Source organism: Urocitellus parryii, chromosome 8 (assembly GCF_045843805.1).
Source record: "Urocitellus parryii isolate mUroPar1 chromosome 8, mUroPar1.hap1, whole genome shotgun sequence".
In the NCBI taxonomy this organism is placed as follows: Eukaryota; Metazoa; Chordata; class Mammalia; order Rodentia; family Sciuridae; genus Urocitellus; species Urocitellus parryii.
The window spans coordinates 149,503,488-149,530,864 of record NC_135538.1 but is presented as its reverse complement, the minus strand read 5'-3'; the positions used below and the strand labels follow the sequence as shown (position 1 = coordinate 149,530,864).

Here is a 27,377-nt window from a genome sequence, read left to right as displayed (position 1 = left end):
TTTAAAGCAGCACAATTCACAACAGCCAAACTATGGAACCAGTCTAGGTGTCCATCAATGACTGAATGGATGAAGAAAATGTGGTACATATATACAATGGAGTTTTGTTCAGCCAAAAATAAAAATTATATCATTTGCAGGAAAATGGATGGAAATTGAGACCATCATATTAAGTGAAATAAACCAAACTCAGAAAATCAATGATTACATGTTTTTTCTCACATGGAAGCGGGGGGGGGGGGGGGGGGGGAGTGGGAGTGGGGGGGCGATATCTGACGAAAGTCAATGGAAGATCCATAGAGAAAAGGACCCAAGGGTGGGAAATGGTGAAGGATGGGGAAGAAATGGGAAGTCAGACTGGCCAGATCATATTGTTATATTGTGTGCATGTACAAGTATGTAAAAACAAATCCCATCATATGTGCAACTATAATGTACCAATAAAAAAACGTGGAAGGGGATAAAAATGCCTTTTCACACAGCTGGCAAATATTGATAAAATAAAAATTCACAAGCATGTGATTTTCACTGGACAAATTCATCACTTGGAAGTGTAGAATTCTTCACCTTTGTCTTTTAACATGTATTTACAATGCAAATTATTAACATCAATGAAGGTAGGTGAGAGTTCCTTATTGAACACTTAAATGAGTTTTAAAATATAAAAATTTTCTTTTCTCTTGTATTGAGTTCCAAAGAAATGCTTCTAGGACTCAAGTTTGGTCTCAGAATTGTTGGGGCGTGGGTGCAGGGGATTGAATTCAGGGCTGCTTTACTACCCAGCTACATGCCCAGCCCTTTTGAACTTTTTTTTTTTTTTTTTTTTTGGAGAGACAGGTTCTAAGTTGCTAGTGCTGGCTTCAAACTTGCCATCCTCCTGCCTCAGTCTCCCAAGTCACTGGAATTACAAGAGTGCACCATATCACCCTGAGTTCAGAATATTTATCTGCTACAAATTTGGAAGAGAACAACAATGCATTAAGTATAGCAAGCAGCTTGACATGACTTAGGATAGAAATGTTTAAATGACTTTCAAGTCAGTTTTACACATAAGTATTATTTTGCTTTTTGGTTTTAACTTAAATATTGTTAAGTCTTCAGCAAAACCCGACTTCAAAGCTATGTAATGTTTAGAAGTAGTAATTGAGGGTGCTTCTTCTCCCTCAGTGGGGGGGGAATCACAGTAAAACATTGGCACTGCTAAGATACCAAAATGGTGAACCTTAAGGTCAATTCAAGATATTTAGTGTCACCGTCTAACAATTCATGGAACTGATAAAGGACAAGGCTTCAAAAGCAAACAAAATCCACCAATGACACTATTGGTTCAACACACGACAGTCTAATATTTTCATCAATATTTGAATAATACCATGAGTATAAATAATGAATAACTAAATAACCAAATACAAGAAATAAAATATATTCTTTAAATATCCTACATGTTTACAAATTTGCAAATTTACAACTTTTTCTGGACACATCTCTACCATCGTTAGTTTTAGCTCATCTTAGCAGATTCCACTTCAGCTGGAACTGAATTAGTGCTTTCTGAACCTCTTTGTAAATATTCTTACTTGTAGCTGTTCTACAGAGACTATTCAGAGAAGCTAATTTTCATTAATTTCAAAATTGGCATTGACTTCTCTAGTAAACAACTGAGTAGTACTGGAAACATATGTTGACTAATCAAGTTCTGAAGACAAGCATTTGAAACCATTTACCTTATTTTCCAATTAACTGTTTCTGTAGCTTCCTATGTGCTCCAATCTTTGGGTAAGTGCTCTCACCTAAAAGTTAATAGTTTATTTTTGATGGACACACTTCATTGCTACAAACATAATTTAATTATATTACAACTTTCCTCATTTTGCTAATAGGCCAGTCAGAAACTTAGTTTGGTTGTAGTCTTATTTTCTTTTTTTTTTTTTTTTTTTTTTTTACTTTTATCAAGATACTCTGCTGTGAATTCTGTGATTTCAACTTTAATTTTTTAAAATTTTTTTGACTGTTACTTTCCTCTGAATTGGGAGTATCATGATCAGTGCTGAATCTGCTAATTCTAAAGCATATTGTATTCTCTTAGCACCACTATAGTTGTCTTCTGTTGTGGCATAATGGGTATGCCTTGCTCATAAAAAATAAAATGAAAAAATGAGATACACATCCACTCAACACGCTGTTTAGTTAGTTATAAGTGTGATTCTTGGTGGGCCAAGAAGCAATGCGAATACTGACAGCTCCTGTTTCAGGAGTCCTGAAACCACACACGTTCAGCAATTCACAAGGACTCAGTGCTGGGGAGACAGCTGCATGCACAGCTATCAGCAAGAGGAAGAATGCACCCAGTGAAGGCCAGGAGTCTAGGCACAGTTTTCTGTTTCTCCTTTCAGGAGGTGCCACAGAGAACACACTTCTTCCAGGAGTGAAATGCAGGGACACCTATATGGGATTTTTCAGCTTTAGATAGCCCAATCCAGACTCAGTTCAGGAAGTTTATTTGCAGTTGGTCTCAAAGGTACAATGACTCGTCATAACCGTCAGAATGGCAGACCCCAGAAGGAAAGCAGATGTTCTGTAACCTAAGCAGGCAAGCCAGTCTTAAAAATGTAATGAAAATTCTACAAGCTAGGTTACCAGGTGCCATCCAAGAATCAACCTCACTCCCATAGCCTCAAGCCCATGCCTGTCCTTCTGAAGTTGACAGCTGCAAACCTGCTTCATAACCCCTTTCCCGAGCAGCACCACGTGCCTTCTCTGCTGCTCTGTCCAACTCTGCCACTGTAGCCCCATAGCAGCCAAAGACGAGTTAAAAATGAGTGTGGCTATGCTCCAAAAAAAAAAAAAAAGAAAAAAGAAAAACTATTTATGAATACTGAAATTGGAGTTTCATGTAACTTTCATGTGTCACCAATTTTTCTTTTGACTTTCTTCCCAATCTATTTAAAAATGTAAAAGCCACTCCAATTATGAGCTGTACTAACACAGGCAGTAGCTAGATCTGGCCTCCAGGCTGAAGCGTGCCAGCTCTTGAACTAACCAGTTACCTTTGCCCTTGAACCCAGTCACTCTTGCCTCTCACCTTCTACTACCTCTCCCTGGGTCCACATTATCATCGTTTGTTTTCTGAAATTTAAAATTCACCACTCTATCATTGTATCCTGTCATTTACTATAGTAGCAGAGTAGGCCCTCAAGATAGTTTTTACTGAGTGACTATACGAAAAATCCAAACTCTAAATTGCTCCAAAATCCAAAACTCAGCATTGACTTGAAGCCAATGCTAGTATGGAGAATTCCACACCATAAAACATAAGGTGTACATGAAACAAATGAATTTCATGTTTGAACTTGGGTCCCATTCCCAAGATCTCACATTATTCATATGCAAATACTTCAAAATCTTAAAAATTTTTAAATTCAAACTACTTGTTTCCAAGTATTTTGGATAAGTAATATTCAACATGTACTGCAATCCCTGAACCTCTGAAGATATTTTTGAAATCTGTTGTACGTCATTGTAAAATAGTAGAGTGCAGTTGTATTCAGATCTACAAAAGTACCACAGATGTCCACAAATGAGAAAATAATTTTCAAAATATTGGAAATTTTTTTTTGACAAATGATCTAAATGTCACATTTCATTTGTTTTCTCTAAGCAGAACTAAAATTAAAATCCATCCATCCTTTTCTAGTGCTCTGCCTTGGTGCTACACCATTTTAAACAGGTCGTACATTCTCCATCTCATATGTACATCACCATATAGTCTTGTTTCTTAACTGTTTTTTACCTTCTCCCATAGTTATTTCTCCCAAATATAAAATTATCTTCTGTCTTCTTCATTACTAAAACCACACCAATAACACTGGCTCCCTTGATTCTCCCAATCTAAAGCCCTGTCTCAACTCTCCCAATGGCACAAACTTCTTTCTCCTGAAATTGCTGTAGGTTTCTGATGAACTCTTTACCGTCCATTTCAATGGCTTTAAGTTCCCATCAATTGTTCACCACTCTGCATCCTTGAGACTTCAGCAAGACATACCACCCACCAACCTCAGCAGTCACATGCCAACGGCCCTCCAGACTGTGAAAGCCCATGGTAAAAGAGAAAAAAATCAGAAATTTCTATTAAGCTGTTTATAAATGGCTGTGATTTGAGGTATTTTTAAATTGACTCTCAAGTCTGACTTTGTGGTAACCCCTTGTAATCACCCAATTGAAAAAAATGATTATTTTTCAGTGAGAGAGAGAGAGAGAGAGAGAGAGAGAGAGAGAGAGAGAGAGAGAGTGTGTGTGTGTATACACACACAGACTACAAAGGTCTTTTTGTTCAACTAATAAAACAATATGACAGGGGGCTGGGGCTCAGTGGTAGAGCTCTCCCTAGTGTGTGCAAGGTCCTGGGTTCAATACTCAGTACCATATAAAAATAAATAAATAAAAAACAAAGGTATTGTATCCAACTACAACTAAAAAAATATTTTTAAAAGTATGACAAAGGCTGAGAATACTTAAGTATTATATTTTCATTTTCCTCCCTTTTGTGAGAGGACTGGATGAATAGAAGGACACGTATATGCTTTTAGATTTGAGAAAGATAAAGACAAAGTATTTTAACATGAAGACAAATCATTTGGAAAAGAAAAAACTCAATTTTTTAGGGTAAACAGAAAATATTGCAAGTGATAAGGAAACACATCTTTGAAGAAAATACTATTCGATTAAGTATGCTGCATAATAGCAAGCTTGAAAATGTTTAACACATTTAAGAAGGATACCAAAATAATCTCATTCCATTATTCCAAGGATGTAGAGGGAGTGGGAGAGAGAGTGTGTTTACAGCTTTTCCCTCAATACAGTAAATACCGAATATGATTTTTCAAAATTCAACATCCTCCTAAGACACATGTATTGCATCATCTCCTATTGTTACATAAAAACTTCACAACAAACACTGAACTAAAATTAATATCATGTCTAATGAAGGACTTAGAGCTAAGGGCTCTGACGCCTGCCATGTGAAGATGTAGTCAAAAAAAGACAACGGGCTGATGGGCAGGCGGAAAGGGACAGCTTGAGGTGTCCTCTGCGATATAACAAGGATAGCAAAATATAAAGGAGAGGGTCTTTACGGTGCATGTCCAGGTGTACACTGGACAATCCCTTCACCTTTGCCACGTGGAATCTTTCCAAATAAAACGCCAGTACAATGGAAACAAGCCTGCTTTGGTGCCATCCACACACCTACCAGCTGGTACTGCAGGGTAAACTATCGCCTAAACCACCAACAGCATCAGCAGGACAGTGCCTCTCATGATCACCCTTTATGCTGACCGGCTTCCGTTGCTCCATTACATTTCCTGTGATTCCGAGTTAATTTCCAAGTTGATACCTACAGAGGATCATCAGAGCCTTGATAATACGTCTGACATGCTGAAGGCTGAGATACCATTTGATGACACCAGGGAGGTACAAAGGGACAGGGCTGTGAAGGGCACCTGCTGCGACTCTCCTCTGCACCTTTAGGAGTTACTATGCCTTATGGTGAAAATTAACAGGAAACTCTAACAGCCCTTTATAGGCAGCCCACCCAGGGAACAGACCCCGCAGGGCGAGAGCATGTGATCCCTGGGCTTAGACCTCCAGCCAAGGGGATTAGGGAATGGGAGAGGAGGAAGGAAGTCAGTAAGCATCACCACCAAGGCCAGAGGTTTTTAATATGGGTTTCTGAATCCCTAAGGGTATCCATATGGGTTTCAAAGATTCTGTGACTCCCAGGAGAATACACAGAAACATTTAAAGTGCTATGTGTATTGTCTCCCCCAACCTTTTGTGGTGGTGGGAGGGGGGTTTACTTGGCCTTTGGGCAATTAGAAAGAGTTGCTTTACACTTTTTTTTTTTTTTTAAACTGTGTGTGAGTTTAAGTTTTCCTTTCTAATACCCGAAAGTGAAATGCTGATTACAGGGGCCACAGCAGTCATCAGAAATTAAAACTAGGGGAAAAAAAAAAAAAAATCAGTAAAAGCAATGTATACCTTGATGCAGATATTCACAAAAAGCAGCATATTATAAGGATGGCATTAGTAATGCCCTACTGACACACAGTGGGGCTGCACTGGGACTTTCTACCTTTCCCGTTTCTTACACCTGTAACAAGCATTGACAAGTACTAACTGAATCATGAATGGTATCTGTGAACAGAGTCGGTTAAATGTCAGAAATTCAGAGATTCCTAACAGCTGGGCTACCCCTGAGTGCCTACTATGTGCCAGTGACTGCCTTAGGGGACTGGACACAAAACCTGGAGCGCACACATTGCAGCCAGGGATGGCAAAAGCAGCTGCTTCCTGTGGCCTGCAGCACCCGGAGATCTGGGCGCAGGCTGCAGCTTCCCCCTCCGCCCATCTTTCTAAGAACAATAGATGGTGGGGGGTGAGGATAGATATCATTTAGGGAAAAAGAGGAAAGAATGATGTCATCAAAACAGGAAAAAACTCCTATTGAGGGTCAAAGGAATTAAAGAGGCTGCTCATGACACTTTGACAAGTGCTACACACACACACACACACACACTAATAGGGGTCACTCTTCCAAGCACATGGTCAAGATGAATCACCAGTGAATACCAAAACCTGAAGGGCTGTACAGTATCTTTTCAGATGAAAAAGGTTAAATTTAAACAAATCGTTCTGAGAATAAAAACGGCCAAAGACTTTCGGACGTCTGCCCCTCCTACTGCACAGATCAGTGTGACCTTTTGCTGTGCAGAGCAAGGAAACCGCCAGGCTAGGGGACTCGCATGTGCGAGTCACGCACAAGTCAGCCTGCCTACAGGCCAGACCATGCCGTGTGCAACCGTGACGCGCTTGTTCCAACGCCATTCTACCCCTGCCAGCTCCTACCTCTGGCAGCAAGAGAAGAGTTTAAAGTTGTCTTTTGAGGAACAAATGGAGATTGGCAACAGTTCCCAAAATGGAAGTACTTTTGTTAATGGGAAATGACACAATGTAATTAAAAAGTTTTATTTAATAAATCATGGCACAGTCCTGTCATTTCACTGTCTTATTATTATTATTCTTGTATTACTAGAGGTGACAATATTCTGTTCGCTACTGAGGATAAATCTAGTCATCCTTCATTTGCCCTCAACTTTGTTCCAAAGCTCATTTCACCTCAGATACCCAGACCCAGTCTCAGTCCAGGTAACTTTGCTTCCTATTTAAATAAGGAACAGACTTTTGCATAAATTTCAATCTACCTTGGTTCTCCACCTAATCATTTGTAAAGGTGTTTACACACACACACACACACACACACACACACACACACACTTGAAAGAATCTGTTTTTTAAAAACTATCATAGTAAGATTGATTGCTGGATAGCATACTGTTCTACATGTATAGAATTATATAACTACCACCAAAATAAGGGCTCAGAAGAGTTTCATTACCCCAAACAATCCTTCACGCCATTCCTTCATAGGAACTCTGTCCTTGTCCCACACATGCACACTTCTTACCAAAGGAAACCACTGATCTCCATCATTAGGATTTATCTTTAAGGGAAGATCATGTAAATAAATCATGGGACTGGCTTTGTGGTGCACACCTAGAATCCCAGTGATACAGGAGGCCAAGGCAGGAGGATCTCATATTAGAGGCCAACCTTGGCAATTTGCCAAGGCCCTAAACAACTTAGCAAGACCTTGTGTCAAAATTAAAATTTAAAAAAGGGCCGAGGATGTGGCTCAGTTGTTAAACACCGCTGGGTTTAACCCCTAGTATCAATCAATCACAAGGCTTGCAAGATTGATCCAAGATGTTGAGGGCCTTGATCATTCCTTCCTTTCTATTGCTCAACAGTATTGTACTGAAAGGATGAACCAGTTCATTTATCCACTCACCCCTTGAAGGACGTGGGAGTTTACTTTGCCTTGGGGCAATTAGAAAGGGAGCAGCTTTACATATTTTTTTTTTTTAATTTGTGTGTGAGTTTAAGTTTTCCTTTCTCATATCCAAAAGTGAAATGTTGGTCATAGTATATGCCTACCTTTTTAAAGAAACTGCGAAACCATTTCAAAATGTCTGTACATTTGGCCTCCTCAGTAACAGAGATCGAGCATTCCAGAGGCTCAACCCCCTCACCAGCACCTGAGCCTCAGTATGTCTTCTGTTCACAAATCTAACAGGTGGCTTTAGAATCCCCCGTGGTAATGATGTGAACAAAAAGGCTTTCCATATGCTGTTTTTTATACATTCTCTTTGTAGACTCGTCTGCTCAAGTCTTCCATTTTTTTTAATTGAGTTGTCATTCTACTATTTTGTGAATTTGGGATACAAATCCTAGGCTGCATATGAGATTTGCAAATAAGATCTTGCACTAGGCCGTGTGCCTTCTGTCCTCCTAACAACGTGGCTCCCAGAGCCGGGGTTGACTGTAAGAAGACCATCTTCTGTCCCCTCTAGCCTGTGCTTCGGTGTCCTGTGCACGAACTCTTTGCCTCAACCACAAGTTGCAGAAATACTGTTTTATTCTTTTCCATTTCCTATTATAGTATTACATCTCTGTGGTGTTTTATATTTGATCTTGGATCTCTTTCCACATATGTAGGAAATTGATAAAGCTTTATAAATGTGTGTGTGTGTGTGTGTGTGTGTGTGTGTGTGTGTCCCCAACTGTTGTGTGATTTAGCAAAACACTGCTTTCTCCCTTGAAAGGACTCTGGCACTGACCATGCCTGCTTCTGGTCTCACCACCTGCTTCTGTGACTTTTGTGCCCATCCCCTGAGCGCTACCATGTCATCCCGAACTGTTAAGTCCTCTCAACCACAATAGGGAAGTGTGATTCCTCCATCTTCACTCTTTCTCAAAACTGTATTAGGTAACTATTTTCTATAATGTCCATGTACAATTTAGAATCGGCTGGAAACTACTTTAACTCCACACAGGAACTGGAGGAGATGCGACATCTTCATGGCGTTGACACTGCCAAGTCACACACACCGTACGGACTATTTGCCTAGGTCCCGTCGCTTTCTCAGGTTGGAAAGGTTTCCACATACAGATCCTATGCAGTTTGTTAGATTTATAACTAAATGTTTCACTTCTTAGAGCTGTGTATTATCAAAATGTTTTTAATTTCAGCTTCCAATTATGCATTGCTAGTATATACAAATAGTGTGCTAAGCAGACTGAGTTCTAAGAGCTTTATTGTGAACTCCCTGGGATTTGCTATGTAGACATCACTGAAGAGGTATCATTTTTATCTTTTCCTTCTCACATAACTGACATAACTAGTACAGACTTCTTCAGGAAGAAGAACTCAGGCAGTTACTACTCTCAAATGCCATCCCTAAATAAATACAGGCTGGCTCTAAGGCCAACTCACCGTCAACCACTCTCACCCCAGTCTCTTTCCTTTTCCCTTGGAGCTTGCATTCCCATCCACCCAACATGTCCCATATGCAGCCCACCCAGGCAAAGACCAGCTCGACATTCTGGTGTGTACTCCTTAAACAAGAAAAGCAGCATACTTACTGCTTCTGTTTATTTTCAAAGAATAAACCAAATTTACTTGTAAGCTATTTAGCAAAACACCAACTTGGCAACAAGTCACAGTGAAAACTAAGTTTATGTACCAAAAAAGAATTAATGTTAACATGAAACCAATCAATTATGGTGTTTCTCAGAAAAGTAAGACTTGAGAGTATCTGGAGAGGTGCCCCATCAGCCCACCTCCAGTGCTCCAAGCCAACTATGCCAACAGAAGGGAACTTGAGCGGCTGTTTTCCAATTCTTCCAAGGATGGTATCATTCTAGAAGCTTGGGAGAGCAGCTATTTCACTACAAAGAGTGGCTTAGGTGTAAGTTTAAGCCGAGTTCTCTGAGAACACAAACGGTGAGAGGCTGTGTGTTGACATGGTCAACACTCTGGAAACAGCAGGAGACTTCAGAACAAACCACATCACTGACATTTGGAACCTGAGCTATGAGAACTCTTTACTGAGAGCTTCCAGGCACTAGCCACTATTAAGGGCTAGAGATGAAAAGACAAGAAATTATAGGAATAAAGACAATGGTGGGTCCAGAAACAGACGGAGAGGGCAAGCACTAACCAATTCTCTCAGGAAGAGGACACCAAAGTGGCACGAAGACTGGGATTCTTGTGAAGACATGCAACAGCAAAAGGACAGCCCTTTATCCAGGGGATCCAGGTCACACTTCAGACAATGACTGAACATTACGGGCACAGCCATGCCATTCTCTAGTATTCTGACTTATGTGTACACTCAATGCTAGCTAACATCTTCTAACCATGTCTTGAACACCATGAAAGCTTCTAACGCATCCATCAGCCCCCAAACCCCTAAAGGTAAAGGTGTGTCACCTGTGCGAGCAAATCCTTCTCCCAAAGGAGATAGCAATATGCAGGCCACCAAACCAGGGGATGATAGGTGATGACCCCGAAGCCCAGAGGGCCTATGAAAGAAAGATTTTTGATCTCTAAAATCCTTTCCAGCTCAGTCTATGAATGTGCGACTATGCCAAAGGGGTTTTAATTATCTAAAAATAAACCTGTATTAAGAAGGTGTGTGGGCAGTTGGGATATGGCCAGGGGGCTACAAATAATAAAGGAACTTATTGAATATTTTGTAAAAGCTATCCCTAATTAAAAGGGCTTTTTTTCCATCCCTTATTAAAAAAAGCTTCAGACTATTCTCATTGGTTGGCAAAAGATCTTAAGCAGCCCAGCCCCTTAATAAATGGCTTGAACCAAACTTCTGCTGACAACGTGGGCTATCGAATTCCCCTCTGCCCATCCAAGTACTTGCCAAGGAAACATCACAAAGGAAGGATCCAGAGTCCACGTATTAACAGCAGAAATGCTCACATTCACCTACTTCGTCCTCATCTACCACACGATAGCAAGGTCCAAAGAGTGGATTTAAAAGGAAAAGACTGGAGGTGCAGAAGGTGGGAAGGTGGGAAGGAAACAAAGCACTGATTTAAAGACAAGGAAAAGACTAAAAGACAACAGAAAACACATGCCTGAGACCACCAGTCCATCCAAGCTGCCCAGGATCTGGAGGCTTCCAGCTTCAGCAGCCTGTCAGACACAAGCCAAGCAGCACTGGGAGGGAGGGAGGGAGGAAGAAAGGAAGAACGAACGAACTGGGCGGCACACTGCTGCTGCTGCTCAAATAAGCTCTCATGAAGCACCTCAGGAACATGCCTAGGAGGGAGCCCTAGGCACCGCTGGGTACTGGATTAGGGTGTAGGAAAACAAGGTGGTCCAATGAAAAATTAAAGACAAGCCCCAAAGCATCTACATTATTCTCGATCTTCCATCACTCACCCTTGAAAACCTACATTAAGAATTGAAAGTTAACAGTGTGCTCAATATGCCCACTACATTCCAAATAGAGTAGAGTATCTGGACACAAGGCTTGCATAAAATTAAGAAAATAATTTTCATACATTTTTATGTGGTGCTGAGGATGGAATCCAGTGCCTCACACGTGCTAGGTAAGACTCCACCACTGAGCAACCACTCCAACCCAAGAAAGCTAATCATTTAAAAAATTACTAAAAAAGCAAAATACATAAGTTCTTGCCAACTCATTCACACAGACGACTCTCAGCCAACCATCAGGTAGCCCGCCGAGCACCCGGAAAACCAACCCACTTTCACCAGCCGCAAAACCAGCCTCATTGCCCACCCATGGGTATGTGACAGAGGAACATCTCTAATCCCAAGATGCATTCAAGGTGCCACATCAGGAGGGCCACTGACACTTCATTGCATTCCTTTGCAGACAATGAAAAATTAAGGTAAGAAAATGGGTGGGAAAAAAATCAAACTCAAAATAGAAACAAGGAGAAAAAGTTGCAGGAGGCATAAAAGGGCTTCAACAATCTCTGTCCCTAGAAGTGAAATTAGAGCTGCTTATTTTGGCAGAATGTGCACAAAATAAATGTCTCAAGGACCACGTGTTGCCTGAATTCCCGATTAAAAAACAGTACGCGATAATGGTGGGTGAATTCTCAGTGGCAGTCAATTGCCAAAGTGGGGGTGACCAGCTAACAGGACAGGCACTTGTGCGCAGGACACAAGACTCGTCACCAGGCTCCACAGCAGGGGCGCAGCTTTCCATTCTCTGTGGTCAGGCACAGAACTCTAACTCCCACCCATGTGAAAAGACCATATTCCTCCAGTAAAACAACACTATTTTCTTTCATAAACTTTCATAGATGTGAGGGGCGGGGAATAGGAGTTGGGGAAGAGGAGGCAGGGACGGACAGACCAGAGGAGCCACTCAGACAGCTCGACTCCCCAGCTGCACCACAGAACCAGACTTCACGGGGACCTGACAAGACAGAGGCCATTCACAAACCCACATGACCTCGCAGTTTGTGCTCATTTCAAGTCAGCCTGGAGAACTGCAAAAACACACATCTCACCTCACAAAGCTATATACATTGTTTAAAAACGACCCTGTCTTCAAGTTTCTTCAGTGGAGTTAGAGAAAAACAGACATTCCTCAGAGACTATTTCATCAGATAAAGCAAATGAGGTCTTAACTGCATGCACTATTGCCTTTCTAAAAAGCCAAACAAAACATTCTGCTTTGTCAGGGTTAGAAAAAATAAAACAACCAGGCTACCATGCTGAGATGCAGAAAAATAAAAGCAACATGGTTTGGAAAATAAATATGAGATATATATTATTCTTGACTGGAGAAAACTGACAGGCCGCCATCCAAAAATTACATGTGTAGCCAATTATACATAATTAAAGTTGGGCTGCACAAATTGGGGTATTTTTCCCCCTCCTAATGACAGAGCTAGAAAAGTGGTTTTCTTGAAATTGACAGATGGTGCCTCTTTAGACACACCTACACCTCCTGTGCCCTTCCAAGTGCAACTCTTTTCATGCATCCCAAACTCAAATAGAGCCTAAAAAGAAAAATAAGACAGGAGGGTAGAGTACTTATCTCTCCGTGTAAAGCTGTATGATTGAGGAGTCCCATGGTTTAAAAAAATCATCACTGTAAGCAATTCAAGTTCATTCCACCGATGAGCTAACTGCATTTCAAGAACGTCTGACACAGCACAGGCTGAACATGTAGCAGAGGTTCCCCCAGTGCACCTCAGCTTGCCCAGCTCGGTTCAGTAGCCCAAGTTCTCCCTTCTCTGTAAAAAACTGGTGTCTATGACGTCCTTCTCAGATTTAATAGGCTACCTGCTAGATGAGTCTCAAACTTCACCTTTAGCTAAACTACCACAGAACCAATCTGTGCACAGAAAACCAGGTATGAGCCACTGACCTTGAGGTTTAATAGAAAAGGCCTGGTCAGCTGGTGTGGTTGGAATCACAGCTCTGCTGCTTCCTGGCTCTGTGATCCTAAGCAAACTGCAGTGTCACGAAGCCTGAGGTTTGTCTGCACACAGTGGCCAGAGTAATGAACTTAATTAAGTACTGAAGAGATACTACACCAGACATTATGCTTATCACCTTAACATGATCTCTTCTCACAACACTTATAGATGAAGAAGTTGAAATCAATGAGGGGTACAGAAACCCACATAGTGTCCCTGCAAATGATGAAAGGATCATGGCCAGATGGGAATCCACAAGACCTCCTCCCACCTTCTAGCCTTCCCGCCCCTGCTCTGTTCCCTCACAAAATAGCACCACCTCGACCCTCTCTTCATTCCTGGGCATGACGTGACCTGCACAGTTCAGCACCACTGTTACTGGGTGTCATTTGTGATTTGGTTTTTTGTTTGGTTGGTTTTTTTCCCCCTTTGCCTAAACTGACCTCTGAACCCACTTTGGAGACAAATTTTAATACACAGCCTAACCATTACTTTCCAATGAAACCCCTCTAACTCATCCAAACCATCCATCATGGTGCTAAGATAACTTTGTTCACTCCAGAATTCCTTTGTTTACAATGTTACAATTGAACTGCTTTGTGCATGTATCACTTCCTATTTACCCAGAACTCTCAAAGGCATACAAAGGAACCCATATTATAGTCTCAGAAATAAATAAATGTTCAACTACTTTTGTAGAATAAATGTCCAAATGCAAAAGCCCTTCGATTTTCTCAAAAAGCAAATCCAAACAACTTTTACATGTGAAATAAACTAATTTTTAAATTTACAAATACAGTAAACTCGCTAAACTGTGAAAGTATTCTGAGTTGTTCTATTAACGTGTGCCCATACCATGTAGACTGTGAACTGAAGGTGTGTTAACCATTCTATTCAACTTTAAACTGAGGTTTTTATGTTGGTGTGCCTAAATTTAACTGTCTTTTTAAACCAAATTTGAAGTCTTCAAACTACATAGATTTGTCAGAGAAGTTAAAAGCAACATGTATCTAGTGAGGCCAACAGACCCCTCTAATATGACAGAATATAAATGATTCTCTGACTCAGTGCTAGTAAGAAACTTATAGGTGCATTTAAAAGTATAAAAAAATAATGATTCCATAAAGGAGAATTTACAAAGATTAACATTAAATCCCAATCCTGATTCTGTCTAAACCTTGTTAACTGAGCCACTAGCTTCGAAGACATTCCCAAGGCTGGACTGGGGAGTTGTGACACTCAGGATGACTTCACAGGTTGAGCCAACAGTGCCATCCACTGTCCTATGAATGAGCTTCCCCAACACAGCCTTATAAAGCACCACAAAGAAACAGTACCTTCAACTGCCATCTATACGCTATCTAGGGAAAATACATTTGGGGACTCCCTGGAAGACATCAAGAGAGCTACAAATTTCAGGACAAGTAACTTTTGGATAAAAGGGTAAAAAACTGCCACAAGTTCAAAATGGCCATAAGTAGTACAGTTTCACAGATTTAATTAAGTTTCACTCCATTCATAGTCCAAATTAACATTCTTTTTTTCCTCAAGGAAACAATTATCCATAGCAAGAAAAGTAATTAGAATTATATCCCAACTCAGCCAGAAAAGTTTTCCTGCATTGGAGTAACCCTGCTGTCACTGAAATGCTTAACAAATATTTATGGAATAAACACTGTGAGACAGTAGACTAGAAGCTACAGGAAAGACCAAGACGGGGTTTTCTGCAGTGTCCTTTGTCAAGCATCACTCACAACAGAAGAGGTGAAGCAGGAGACGGAACTGAGGGTGGTAAACAGGAGGAGTCCTAAACCTACAGACTAGTTCCCGCAGAAAGGATGAGAAGAGGTAAAACCAGATAAGATCCTGGAGAATGTCGGCAGAGTCCAGAAGATATAGCAGCATCGAAATTCTAAGGAAAAACTTGCTATGTGAGGCTACAGACAAGTCAGCAGGACCCGTCCATGTCCAGAAAAAGATGGCCCTAAGAGGTTGCTAACGAGGGACTTGGCCAGCGTTCGACTCCCAACCCCAAACACAGAGCTCTTCTTCCGTACCGTCTGAATTGTCCAGAACAGGGTGGTGTCACACAGTTCCTGCCCTGCACAGCCTAGAGGGGAACACGAGCCAGAGCAACTCTGGACTCCTCTTAGGGAGGTGCCAAAATTACAGTTATAACTTCTAGATTTCACGTTTCACAAGTGCCATGTTAGACCAACTAATGTACTTTTGAAAAAAATTTAATGTACAGAAGATAAAGACCAGAAATTGGTTTAGGCTACCACTCTAAGAACAGTCATGCTCTTTCCAACTCCATCTTTTACTGTTGGTCAGTACCACAGGCTTTGCTAATTAGCCTATTAAATGATAAATAAATTTTCATTTTGGAAAGTAGTGGTTAACTAGTAACCATAGTAGTTACCGAATGGCACAAAAGATGAGACAGGTTCTTAGTAGTGAAATCACCTGGGCTCTAAATAAGTGGATTGCCTAAACATTTTCCAGAATAGGGTGAAAAATCTCACAACACATAAGCCTAGACTGTTTCTCAAACCATCTACACTGACAGACCAGGGCTGTTACTTCCAACCTTTTTTAAACTAGTATTTGCATAAAATACAGTAAGAATGAATGATGAGACGCTGTAGCAGTGTTCAACTGCCAAAGAGTTCTAAGATTCCTGCTCTCAGTTTCTGTCCATGTCACAAACCAGCAATCCACCATTAGTGACATGACACTGGTCCACGGTACACACTTGGGGCAGCACTGGCCTCAACCAGTAAGGGTGTGAGCCACTCTCACCTCACTGGGCAGAGGATTCTGGCTGCTGAGGCCAGGTGGTCCACAGTGACATAGTCCATGACTCATCTGGCTCAGGAGAGCCTCACAACCACCCAACAACTCTAGGAATTTTATGTGACAAAACTTGGCTTAGGCTGATTTGCAGCCATCGGTGCCTGATAGACAAAAATGATCCCAATCCACAATTTTATATCTGACAAAGTCTAAATTATTTTTAGAAAATGTTTTATCTTGAGAAGTTGCCTTGGACAAAGGTGTCACAAACAGTTGTCCCTAGGACAGTACTGAGGCTTAATGTCCTACCATCATGTAAGCAGACTTAGAACAGACCCGTGGTTCATGTGAGAAGAACAGCTAAGCAACCATCTGGAGTGAATAGAAACACAGGGAGCTCTTTGCTCTGGACTCCACATTAAGATGGAAGGCAGGCATTAACCAATGAGTGTCCAATGTACTAGGATGCACAGTCCTCTCCAAATAAGAGGTCCCAAACAAAAGGGGAAGTGTCACCCCAGGACAACTTCAAGCGCAGCATCACATATACTCAAACTACCATAGAATCCCTCGCCACCTCCACTTTTTAAAGAACAGTTGTATTTAAATACCTCGAAAGTAGTTCTTCCACAGAATGTGAACTTCAGAAGATTGTAATTTGGGATTACCATAAAAAGACAGTACTTGGGGTTCCTGCTTTCCACAAAGGTGCTGACAGCAGTGGACCAAGGGTCAGGAGAAGCAGCCTGTTTTACTCTGCGGCTGCCACTGCATCACAGGGAGGCGCAGCAACAGGACATCAAGTGTCTAACAGCTCTTCAATCCAGAGCTCTAGGTGGTGCTGCTGGTTCCCTGGCCCTGGCAAAGACAGACGTGTGGGGACCTAAAAGCACGTTCCCAAATGCAGAATGAGATCAGGTGATCAGGCAGATGCAGGCTGCCCTGTGTTTACAGTGGCAAGTTTCAATATTGGGTCCCTGTTGGTTACCTGTTGGCCTGGGAAGTGCTCATCTCTGTGGGTGCCGCAGTGCCTAACACGGTAGCTGGTAATGTTGTAGGCACATGATAGTTATCTTTTCAAAGGTACTATAAAACACATCTGTTAGTAACTCTTTTGTATTTTAATCATTAGAACCAGAAAGTTAACAAAGTGTTATTGACAGTAATATTTAAACAATTTCATTTACATGGAATAAACCTGCATTCTGTTCTTTCACCCTATTCAAACATTTAGAGAGAGCCTGTATATCCAGGACTAGAACAGAGATGCCTAAATTCTACACAGTTCAAAAAGAACGTGTAAACATTTGAGTTAGAATGTTTCCACAGCTAAGAGTTATGAGGGGAGAGCACAGATGCTCTTAAAATGATACTGAAGTATGTATTTAAGGAAAATTGAATTCCTCTGAAAAGTCCCCATACACCATTATTCCCCATGTCCCATTGTATCACAAGGCGGGCAGGACTTTCTAAGGTGTGCTCAACCCAGGGGAGGATTCCAAATCTCCCAACTAAAGATAATCTGGTAAGGGTATCTAAAAAATGACAGAACTTAACAACTACTCAGCAGCACCCAACGCTTGACTTTGGAAGATGAAAACTACCAAGGGATTGTCAAAAAAAAGATGACTTTAACAATGATAGAGAAAGCAAAACAGATTTCCCAGTGTCCACCTTTTTATTTTTGTCCCCTGCACCACCCCTTACCCTTGTCTCACACTCCGTTCCTACTGCTAGAAAAAATAAAGAAAGCACACAAGTGGAGCCTCTGACAAAAATTGAGATTCTCAACCTCATCTCACTTCTTCCACGAGGCAAAGTTGATTCCTAATTATGTGGACCACAACACTTGGTTGATATTTTGTTTTTTAAAGTCTACACAAATATCCACACATACCCTACCCCATTGCGCATCAGAACGATGACCTCACCCTGCTGATTTAATAAGAATGAAACACCTGCATGAATCTTCAAGTCTCCTATTTCCGCTGCAGAAACTCGATTATTTCCACCAGGTATTTAATTAGAATCCAATGTGTTTAGATATAGCTTCCGGTTCGTAGAAAATACATAGGATAGAAAGACAGCTGACCCTCACCACCAAATCAAGAAGGATAGAAGCAGGTAAGGCAGGAAGGAAGTGAGGGGGGTAGAAAGCTGACAAATCCAGATAGGGACAGTGACGGAGAAGAAGCCCTGTCTTATCAGTGTCAAAGAAACACTACCTGACACTAAACTGAAATGCTCCCCTTCACTTGGCCTGGAATCATGAAAGCACTGATCTGCTGTCTGACGACCCTTTAGTAAAAACAAACTGACAACTTGTTGTGCTTGCTCTCATTCTGAATTCCCATCTCTGGGGAGCAGGAAAGCAGCCCTTCCCACCAGGGCCGACTCCTCCTCCTGGGCCCTGGATCCCATGTAAACTGTTCCTTCTGCAGGGCACCCCTGAGCCTGGCCCATCTGCTGCTCCTCCTGCAGGGACTCCTGAGCCTGGCCCATCTGCTCCCCAGCAAGCCCAGACGGAGGGAGGGAGGGGGGGAGGGAGGGGAGGGAGGGAGGGGAGGGAGGGGAGGGAGGGGAGGGGAGGGAGGGAGGGAGGGAGGGAGGGAGGCTTTCTATTCTCTAAAGACCACCTCTGTTATTCCACGGTGGAATTCCTCTATACTTTGATTTCTCACCTGGTTCTCACTTTCTCAGTCTACAACACCCTTCATGTCCTGAGGCATGGGGTGCCCTGAGACACTGCAAGGCAGTCAACTCTGACTGCTGGGGGACTCAGCAGGACTCCTGCCTCCTGCTCCCACCCAGACACTCACGAGCCACCCTGTGTGCTCCCTGGGCTCCCCCAGAAGCCTCTTTCTGGCCTTGCCATCCTACCGCCAACCTTTCTCTGGAATTCCAAACCCACTATTGTAAACTCCACCAGAGTACAGTCTATGTGCTTCCCACCCCCAAACTACCCTCTGCCCTCTTTCCTTCCCTGCTGGGTGACCACGATGGCTGCTAAGCGCTCTTCCTGCCCCCCTCTGCCCCTACAGCACCCACCTTACGACTGCTGGATGATTCTCCTGATGCTTGGTCTGATCATGGCTGCCACCTGCCCCAGCTACAGTGGCTCCCCCATCCTCTATGGCTTCACGCTGGGGCAACTAGATTATCTACATAAAAAATACTTTTGTCAATTTTCATCTGTATGCTTGGAACTCCAGGTAAGAGGAAACAATCATACTTCTCACATAATAAGTGAGAAAACTCACATATTCTATTTCCATGCCTTTATTGTTTCTCTCTTCCTGTATTTTCTCTTCAAACCTCGAGCAATAAGCAGGACAATGGGCCTCCAAAGATGTCCACCTTCTAACTTCTAGAAGCTTGAGTAGCAAAGGGGAATTTCAGATGCACGTGGGATTAAGTTGCCAATGGGCTGACATTAAAACCGATGATCCGGGAGGATTCCAGTGGTCCAAGGAAGCCACTGAAAGTATAAGAGGTAGAGGGAACATGGAACAGCCACCAAGGGAGGAGAGTGCTGTGGCCCTAAGAGCGAAGCAGAGAGCCCAGAGCAATGGGGGCAGCCTGTCGGTGCTGGAAAGAAAAGAAACCTGTTCTCCCCAGAGCCTCCCAATGCAGTCCTGCCAACCTGATTTCAGCAAGAACTATGCTGGACTTCTGTCCTCCAAGAACATGCAATAATAAATTGGCATTAAGCCACCAAGTTTGTGCTAATTTCTTACAGCAGCCATCAACATAGAATACAGCTCCCTTAGCAATTACCAAAGCTCCACTGAACTTTTAGGAACCATTTGAGAGGTCATTAAAATGCAAAGATTATTCTGTTCCCACAAGAGCCCTCTCTGCTGACTGTACTAACAGGACTCCAGGTTCCTGGGAACTCTCAATCCCTTCTGAGGACATCGGTAGGTAAGTCCATATTTGTCACTTCCTTGCTGCGCAGTTATGAAGCCACTTAACCTCCGTACCTTAGCTTCCTCATCTACATATTTAAAAGAAAATCTCTTAAGGTGTTGTGAGGATTAATTATAGGAAGCAATATATACAGTCAACATAGCAAACAAATAGAAACAGATCAATGAACAAAAAGTTAAGGAAGAATATGAAGCAAAAAAGATGTTATTTTAAAATTAAAAGGGCCCATATAACTGTTTTCTGTATCTTTCTTTATAATAGGAATAATTTGAAAACAGGACTAGCAAACCTATTATACATACTATGATCAAATAAGCAGTCCCTCCAGCCTATCCACATGTTCAACTTCTGCCTTGAAGAAAGCAACTAATATTCCTTCTATAGTTTTATCTTAGAAATACAGTGGAGCATCACAGCTCTGTGCAGTCTCATGGTAGCTTCACAATTCACCAATGCATGTAATAAAAGTGGGGTGCAAATGGGACGCTCTTCTTAAATGAAAACTTTGTATGAAATAGCTATCTCACTATTGAAGAGTGTTAGGATTGTGGTAATAAGAATAATTTTCTTTTTTTTAACCTTTATTTTATTTTTATGTGGTGCTGAGGATCAAACCCAGTGCCCTGCATGTGCTAGGTGAGCAGTCTACTGCTGAGCCACAACACAGTCCCTAAGGATAATTTTCTATTGAAAAATTAACTATGCTTATAACAATTTTAAAGTATTTAAAAGCTAGTGTTTAAAAAATAAATAAAAAGGACAGAGCTCCACTGGCAGCAAAAAACAAAAATAGAAAGTCAAGCTGCGGTGATACAGAAGGATGCTGTGGACAGGTATTCGTGAGGCTGCCACCATGCATGAGCATGTGAGAGGGTGGCAATTACTGTGACAGGAGGAGGAGCAGTCAGCAGCTTAGAATCCCAATTCAAGACGACGTGCATCGAGGTCTCTCATTATCCAGGTGTGTTTGCTAATGTACTTATAAAGGACCAATTCTATATTCTAGTATGAAGTATTAGGAGAAGATGAGAGGGACAGCAAATTCCCAGTGAGCTCTAAGTAGCTTAGAATAGAGTTCCATTTGAAGAAAATACTAAATCCACAAGGAAAATTGAGAGTATACGTGAAAAATTTTAATCTAATGCTATTTAAATGGTTACCTGAAGCATTTTTTAATTTGAAATGTTAAACATTTAAAAAAATAGAAATTTTTTTTTATTTTAGTATCTAGCAACAAAAAATAATGGCCTTAAAACACTTATTCAACAAATATTTACTAAGAACTAAATTTGTACTAGACACTGAACTTGGAAGTAAGAAGGTGAAAATAACTGGAGTACTGCCAGCACCCAAGAGGACTGTCAATGAGGAGGTCCAAGGGCCATGTCTGCCGAGCAGGGAAGGCTCTGGTGCACAACGGAGGAGAGCGAGTGACCCAGTCGTGAAGCAGGACCGCCCTCCAGGGACAGCAGACATGACTGAGCACTGAAGGATCACGGGAAGGACAGCCATGTGCAGAAAGCCCTCAGAGTACAGAAAGGTCTAGAATGGGACAGTGTCAGGGACCTCAGGATGACCAACCACGGGGAGCAACGTGTGCAGACAAAATGGAGAAGCACAGGGGTTCTAGAAGACAGCTAAGGTAGGTACGTCATAGGCTCAAAGCAGGGGAAAGCTGTCTTGAAGACACACATAGATCCTGGTCCAATAGGGGCTGACAGACAGTGACATGGTAACACAGACAAAGGAATGTGTCTGCCCAAAAGGGAATTGATGTACAAAAAAAAAAAAAAAGATGACTCAAAAACATTGTGACTTGGCCCTCTAGGCACTGTTGGGAGAAAGCATGCTTAGGCAGCAAACTAAAGAATGACTTCCAAATACTTGAAAGAATTACAAACGTCAAGGATTACTGTCCAGTGGGCAAGGCAATCCACACTATGAAGAAAATATAGTATAGATATAAATGAGCATACGTGTATTTTTTATATGGTGATGAAAGTTAGAGAGGAAAATGGGGCAAATACAGGGAAAGCGAACAGGAACACGGCAATCTTAAATAGGAAACCCAGGAGCTGAAAGAGGCACCGCTATGTCCGGGAAGAGGAAACGGCAACACGAGAAAGGGAACAGAAACCCCTGTGCGGGAGTGTGGCTGCAGCCAGGGGAGAGTGCCAGGCGCTCGGCCAGGGGACACCTTGCTTCTCACTGTTCACTCTGGTTAGTCTCTGGTTTCCCAGCTCCTGGAGTCTGGGTTTCTGATCCTCAGCGCTAAAGGCCAGAGGCTGGGCTACAACCAATCCCCCAGGCCAACTGGGAGCCACCCCAAGGGGCTTGGAACTGAAGACCAGATTACTCCTTTAGCCTTCTCTCGCCTTTGCCAACAGAGTGAAGGATGAACCACGGTGCAGTGAGACTGGAGAGAGATGAGCCGAGGAACCCAGCTGCCACAGAGCAGGAGACAGACAGGGGAGGATGCTCAGCCCACCTGTCCTCGGGGGAAAGGAAGGGGAAAGGGGCCCAAGGCCAGGAGGCAAGTGGCAGTCAGGAGACAGCAGGCCAGCTTAATCCCTGGGGGACACGGGCGCTCCCAGGGCTCCCAGAACAGAAGCCCCAGGTCGCCTCGGATTTAGAGAAAATCTTCCTTTTTCAAGAAACCAAAATTAAATCAATGCAAGAATTAGTAACTAGAGGAAGAGTTATAATCAAGAAGGATTTTAGACAAAGGTGTGGAAATTAAAAATGTACTTGATAATCATAATCATGTGGCTATTTTTTTTCCAGTTTAAAAGAATGACATTTTAAAACAGCATCAGGTCTTGGGATGCAGCTTAATGCTAGAGCACTCACCAAGAGTGGGCAGGACCCCAGGCTCCACCCCAGCACTACTAAAGTACCCTAACAAAATAAGCACTTCAAATAACTAATAATGAAAGCCTGTGTTTTGGACCACATTTACCATGACCCCATTGAACAAATAAGCAAAGTCGATGGGTCATTAGCTCTTCCAGAGAATGTTCTTTTTATAAAAGATTTTAACCAAGGACATAGCTAGAAAATGAAACCTGTATTTACTACCAAAAATGAAAAGAATATCAAAGACACAAAATCCTACTGCAAACATGTAATCTGCAGACAGAAAACATTTTAGAAGAACCTTATAGCCACAACTTTTGAACTTTTATGATTTTTCTTTCCCAAGAAAATGTTCAACTACTTTTCAACATCACATGTCCAGGGTATTAAAAAAAAAAAAAAAAAAAAGTGAGCACACAGAATACTGGATATTTTATGAGTAAGATTGAGAGACACTTACCCAGTATTGATGGAAATTATTTCTATCAGTGGGTTCTTCCTGATCTTGGGCAAATCCAAGCGAGCTCCCCCCAGCCGCTTTCCATTATCTTTCTTCTGGCCCAGAAGTCGCACAGAGTGGCCTTCAAATCAAGAACATAAGTATACATTAGTGAGTTGCACAACTCCACTTTAATTTTCCGCTTTCAACAAATGTGCTAACGTTTGCATTTAGTTTCGTCTTTTATGAGGGGAAAGAAAAAAGCACCCTAGAGAAGGTGTGGTCATTTGAACCTAGGAAAAAGTTCAGAAGAAAAACAGCTGTGTTCTAGGTCCGCAGTTAAAAGTGTTTTGCTTACACTAAGTTGCATACTCATGTTGTATACTTGAGAAACAAAGAGACAAGTCCTCGGAATAGAGTCCCACAGGTATGAATGCTCTATTGAAAACAAAAACAAAAACAGAAGCCCCTCAAAGCAAACAGAAAATCAAAGAATAATCAAAAGCCAAGATAAAATTGCATTTTATGGTTCGATATTTTAAAACACTTTTTAAATTTATTTTTATAAATTGTCACATAAGAAAATCAGACTACTACTAAGTGCCATTACAATTTTATAACATTTAAGTACTAAAATAATTTAAGGCTTATACAAAAGATAGTACTAAGAATTTGCATACCCCTTTCACATTCTTCATTTATCTTACCAGATTTGTCATGTGGTTTTTTATGTACAGTACTATTTTCTACAACTTTACTCAGACATATGCTGTATCCTGTAAGATTTACCCAGTGTGAGCATACAATTCAATGATTGTAAGTGAATTTATACAGTTTTGCAATCAACACAATTACCCAACTTTAGACCATTTCTGTCACCTCTCAAAATAGTCCCATACCAAATACGGCACATTTTGCTGACCCACTGACCAGATGATGGATATTTGGATTGTTTCACAGAATGGCCGTTACAATAATGTCTCTATGGACATGTTTCATTTCTCTTGCACATATTCCTAAGAGTAAAACTGTCGAGTGGTGAATCTATGTTTACCTTTTTAAGAAAGACGCTTTTCACAGTGGTGATACCATTTTGTATGCCCACCTTCATCAGGAGATTTGTGAATATTTTCCCCCAGACTGTGGCTTGAAGCTTCATTTTCATGATGGTAGCTTCTATTTAAAAGTAAATGCTTTACAATTCAATGTTCAGTTTTTCTACTTTTCCTTCCATGGCTCATGGATTTGTTTTCATATCTAAGAACTCATAGATCTGCCTATCCCAAGGACGTGAAGATTGTGTGTTTTCTTCTTATGTGCTTATGTTGAGGTCTAGGATCTACTTAGCCTCTTCTCTGTACAGTAGGGGTCTGAGATCACTTCTCAGTCAGCTGAGACCATTTCTCTTCCTGCTTCCTCTTTAATGGAATTGCTATCACACTTAATATACATAGTTGCACAAAGCTAAAAACAGCGCTATAATTTTCATTTTAAAAGAGAAAAAAACATGAAATACATACTTATAGGAGTATATTAACCCACCTGTATACCGTTTCTAGCACTTTCTGTTGTTTCTTGAAATTCATGTGATACTACTTCCTTTCTGCCTGAAGAACTTTCTAGTATCTTCTAAATCAAGTCATTTAGCAACAATCATTCTTTGAGAATATATTTTCCTTCATTTGTGAAAGATAATTTTCATTAATTGGTTACTAATTGCCAGCTTTTTCTTTGAACATGCCACATTCCTTTGACATTTTTGACTTCTCATGTTAACTATTAATCTCATTGTTGTTTCCCTGATAAGCGTTACTACTTCTCCTTTCAAAATTTTCACTTTGCCTTTCAACAGTTTGCTGATGGGAGTCCAGGCATGGATCTCCGATTTTTCCATATGGAAGTGAGTTAGCTTTTTTGATCCACAAAGTTTTTCCTTAGGTTTGTGATGTTTTCTCCCAGTAGGTTTTTGTTTTAGTTTTTGAACTCTTCTCTATCCTAGTCCTCTGCGGCTCCCGTGACATTGTGTCAGTGTGCTGGATGTGGCCACAGAGCTCTCTGAGGTCGTCTACTCAAGGTTCTCCAGAAACACAGAACTGAGAGGCTACAGAGAGAGAGGGGAAGGGATTGATGAGGGAGTCCGCTCACTTGACGGTGGAGGCCAAGAGTTCCCACGATGGGCCATCTGCAAGTCAGAGAACAGGGAAGCCAGGAGCACGGCTCAGACCAAGCACAGAGCCTCAGAACCCAGGAAGTGGATGGTGCAAGTCTGCAGTCAAGGCTCAGGCTAATAGCCCTGGAAGCAACTGGTACCAGTCTCAGAGATCAAAGGCTAAAGAATCTGAAGTTCTGAAGTCCAAAGCCAAAGAGGAAACAAGTGCTCCAGCTCTTGAAAAGAGAATGAGAATCCACCTTTCCTCCCCCATTTTGTCCACCGGGTCTCCAGGTGACTGGATAGTCCCCACCCACCCTGAGGGCAAATCTTCACCACCCAGTTCACCAACCCCCAAGGCCATCCCCTCTGGAAGCAAATCACAGACACACCCAGGGCATCTTCATTGCTCTAATCAAAATCAAAACCTCACAGCTTCCCTTTCAGCAGAGGGGGAAGGCTCCGTGCCCGTCACAGCATGGACAGTAAAGACGCTTCACCAGAAAGCCGAGTACCCCTTCATCCAGTCAGCGACATCTAAAGTCGGCAATGAGAGAGGTCCTGCTCACTTGAGTTCTGCTCTTCAGACAGGATCACTTCTCTCATCACTCTCCACCGTGACTGGTAATTTGCCACCTGGAAACCTGCAGCGGGGCCCCGACGAAGGCTTCAATCGGCTTCTGCGCTTTTCAACTCCAGATTCTCCACGTGTTCCTCTTCACAATTTCTATTTTCAAGTCACTGTCACAATCCTTTTCTTGGATTTTTCCACTATGCCTTCCCTTACTTTCTTGAATCCTTGTCTTCTAAACCCAACCCTGTTGGTCACTGAGGAACAAGGATCAACTATTCTTCATCAGGAACATGGTTACGCTCGATTTCTTTAAATGAATCATGACAGCGTCTGAAGACTTGACCTCTTGGATTACATATCATAGCAAGTCGAAATCCACATCGCGCCCCCCAAGGACAGTTGATCTGTGGAGACTAAATCTACTAAGCTCTTCCTCTCCACAATGGATGGTTGCCGATATCCCCGTTTCGAGAATGGCTTCCTCGGAGTCACCTCTGTACTGACAGTGTTTTGTGAAGTCAGACTGATCACACTCGTTCTTAAACACTTTGAGCAAGGCAGATTCCTACTTTCTACCAATGGCTGAGTAAGCCAGTGAGGGCACTTCATGTTAGGGCCATTTCCAATTGGCCCCACCTTGTCTTTTCTCCCTGGCACCCTTGGGTCCTCTCCGGGGTCCTGTGGATGTGCATGCAGGCTCCATCAGGCAGACAAGGGTTGGTGGCTTGGGCCCACTCCAGCCTCTGCTCTGTTCATGTAGAAGCTCCAGTCAACTGAAAGTACGTGGAGAGCTTCTCAAACTTCCTATCACTGTTTCACCTACAAGAATTCCCTGTTAAACCCAGGCTAGTTCGCCTGTCCATAGTTTGTATATCAAATGCCAGCAACCTAGGTCCAGTAGAGTTGCAGACCTTCTCTATTACTTGCCACCAAAATCTCCACCATAACTGACAGTTCCCCAAATCAACGGAGCCATCTCAGCAGCAGCAAAAAAAAGCTCCTCACTTTTACAGCCCGCTTCCCCCTGGTTGAACGAACTTGTCCAGCAGCTGAGAAAACAGGAGCAGCCCCGGTACAACACCACAGACTTATACTGTTTTTAAAGAGACTTCAGTTGTCATCATAAATAAATTTCTCAATTTGCTGAATGCTTTTAGTCAAGTTCCAAAATAAGGCATAATTTGCTTTTGACCATTTGTACAGCTTTATTGTGACTTTTGGGGGGTAATTTGTTGAGCTCCCAATGCAAT

The 27,377-nt window shown here is 42.0% G+C and overlaps 1 protein-coding gene across 4 annotated transcripts in view; it reads right to left on the bottom strand.

The window, feature by feature from the left end:
* Positions 1–27,377, bottom strand: part of Cdkal1 (CDKAL1 threonylcarbamoyladenosine tRNA methylthiotransferase) — a 594,700-nt gene that overhangs the window by 358,394 nt on the left and 208,929 nt on the right. For all 4 annotated transcript variants that reach the window (XM_077801468.1, XM_077801469.1, XM_077801470.1 and 1 more), the window contains one exon: positions 23,426–23,546. In XM_077801468.1, coding sequence (XP_077657594.1) covers positions 23,426–23,546 — 121 coding nt within the window. The remainder of the gene's footprint in view (positions 1–23,425; positions 23,547–27,377) is intronic.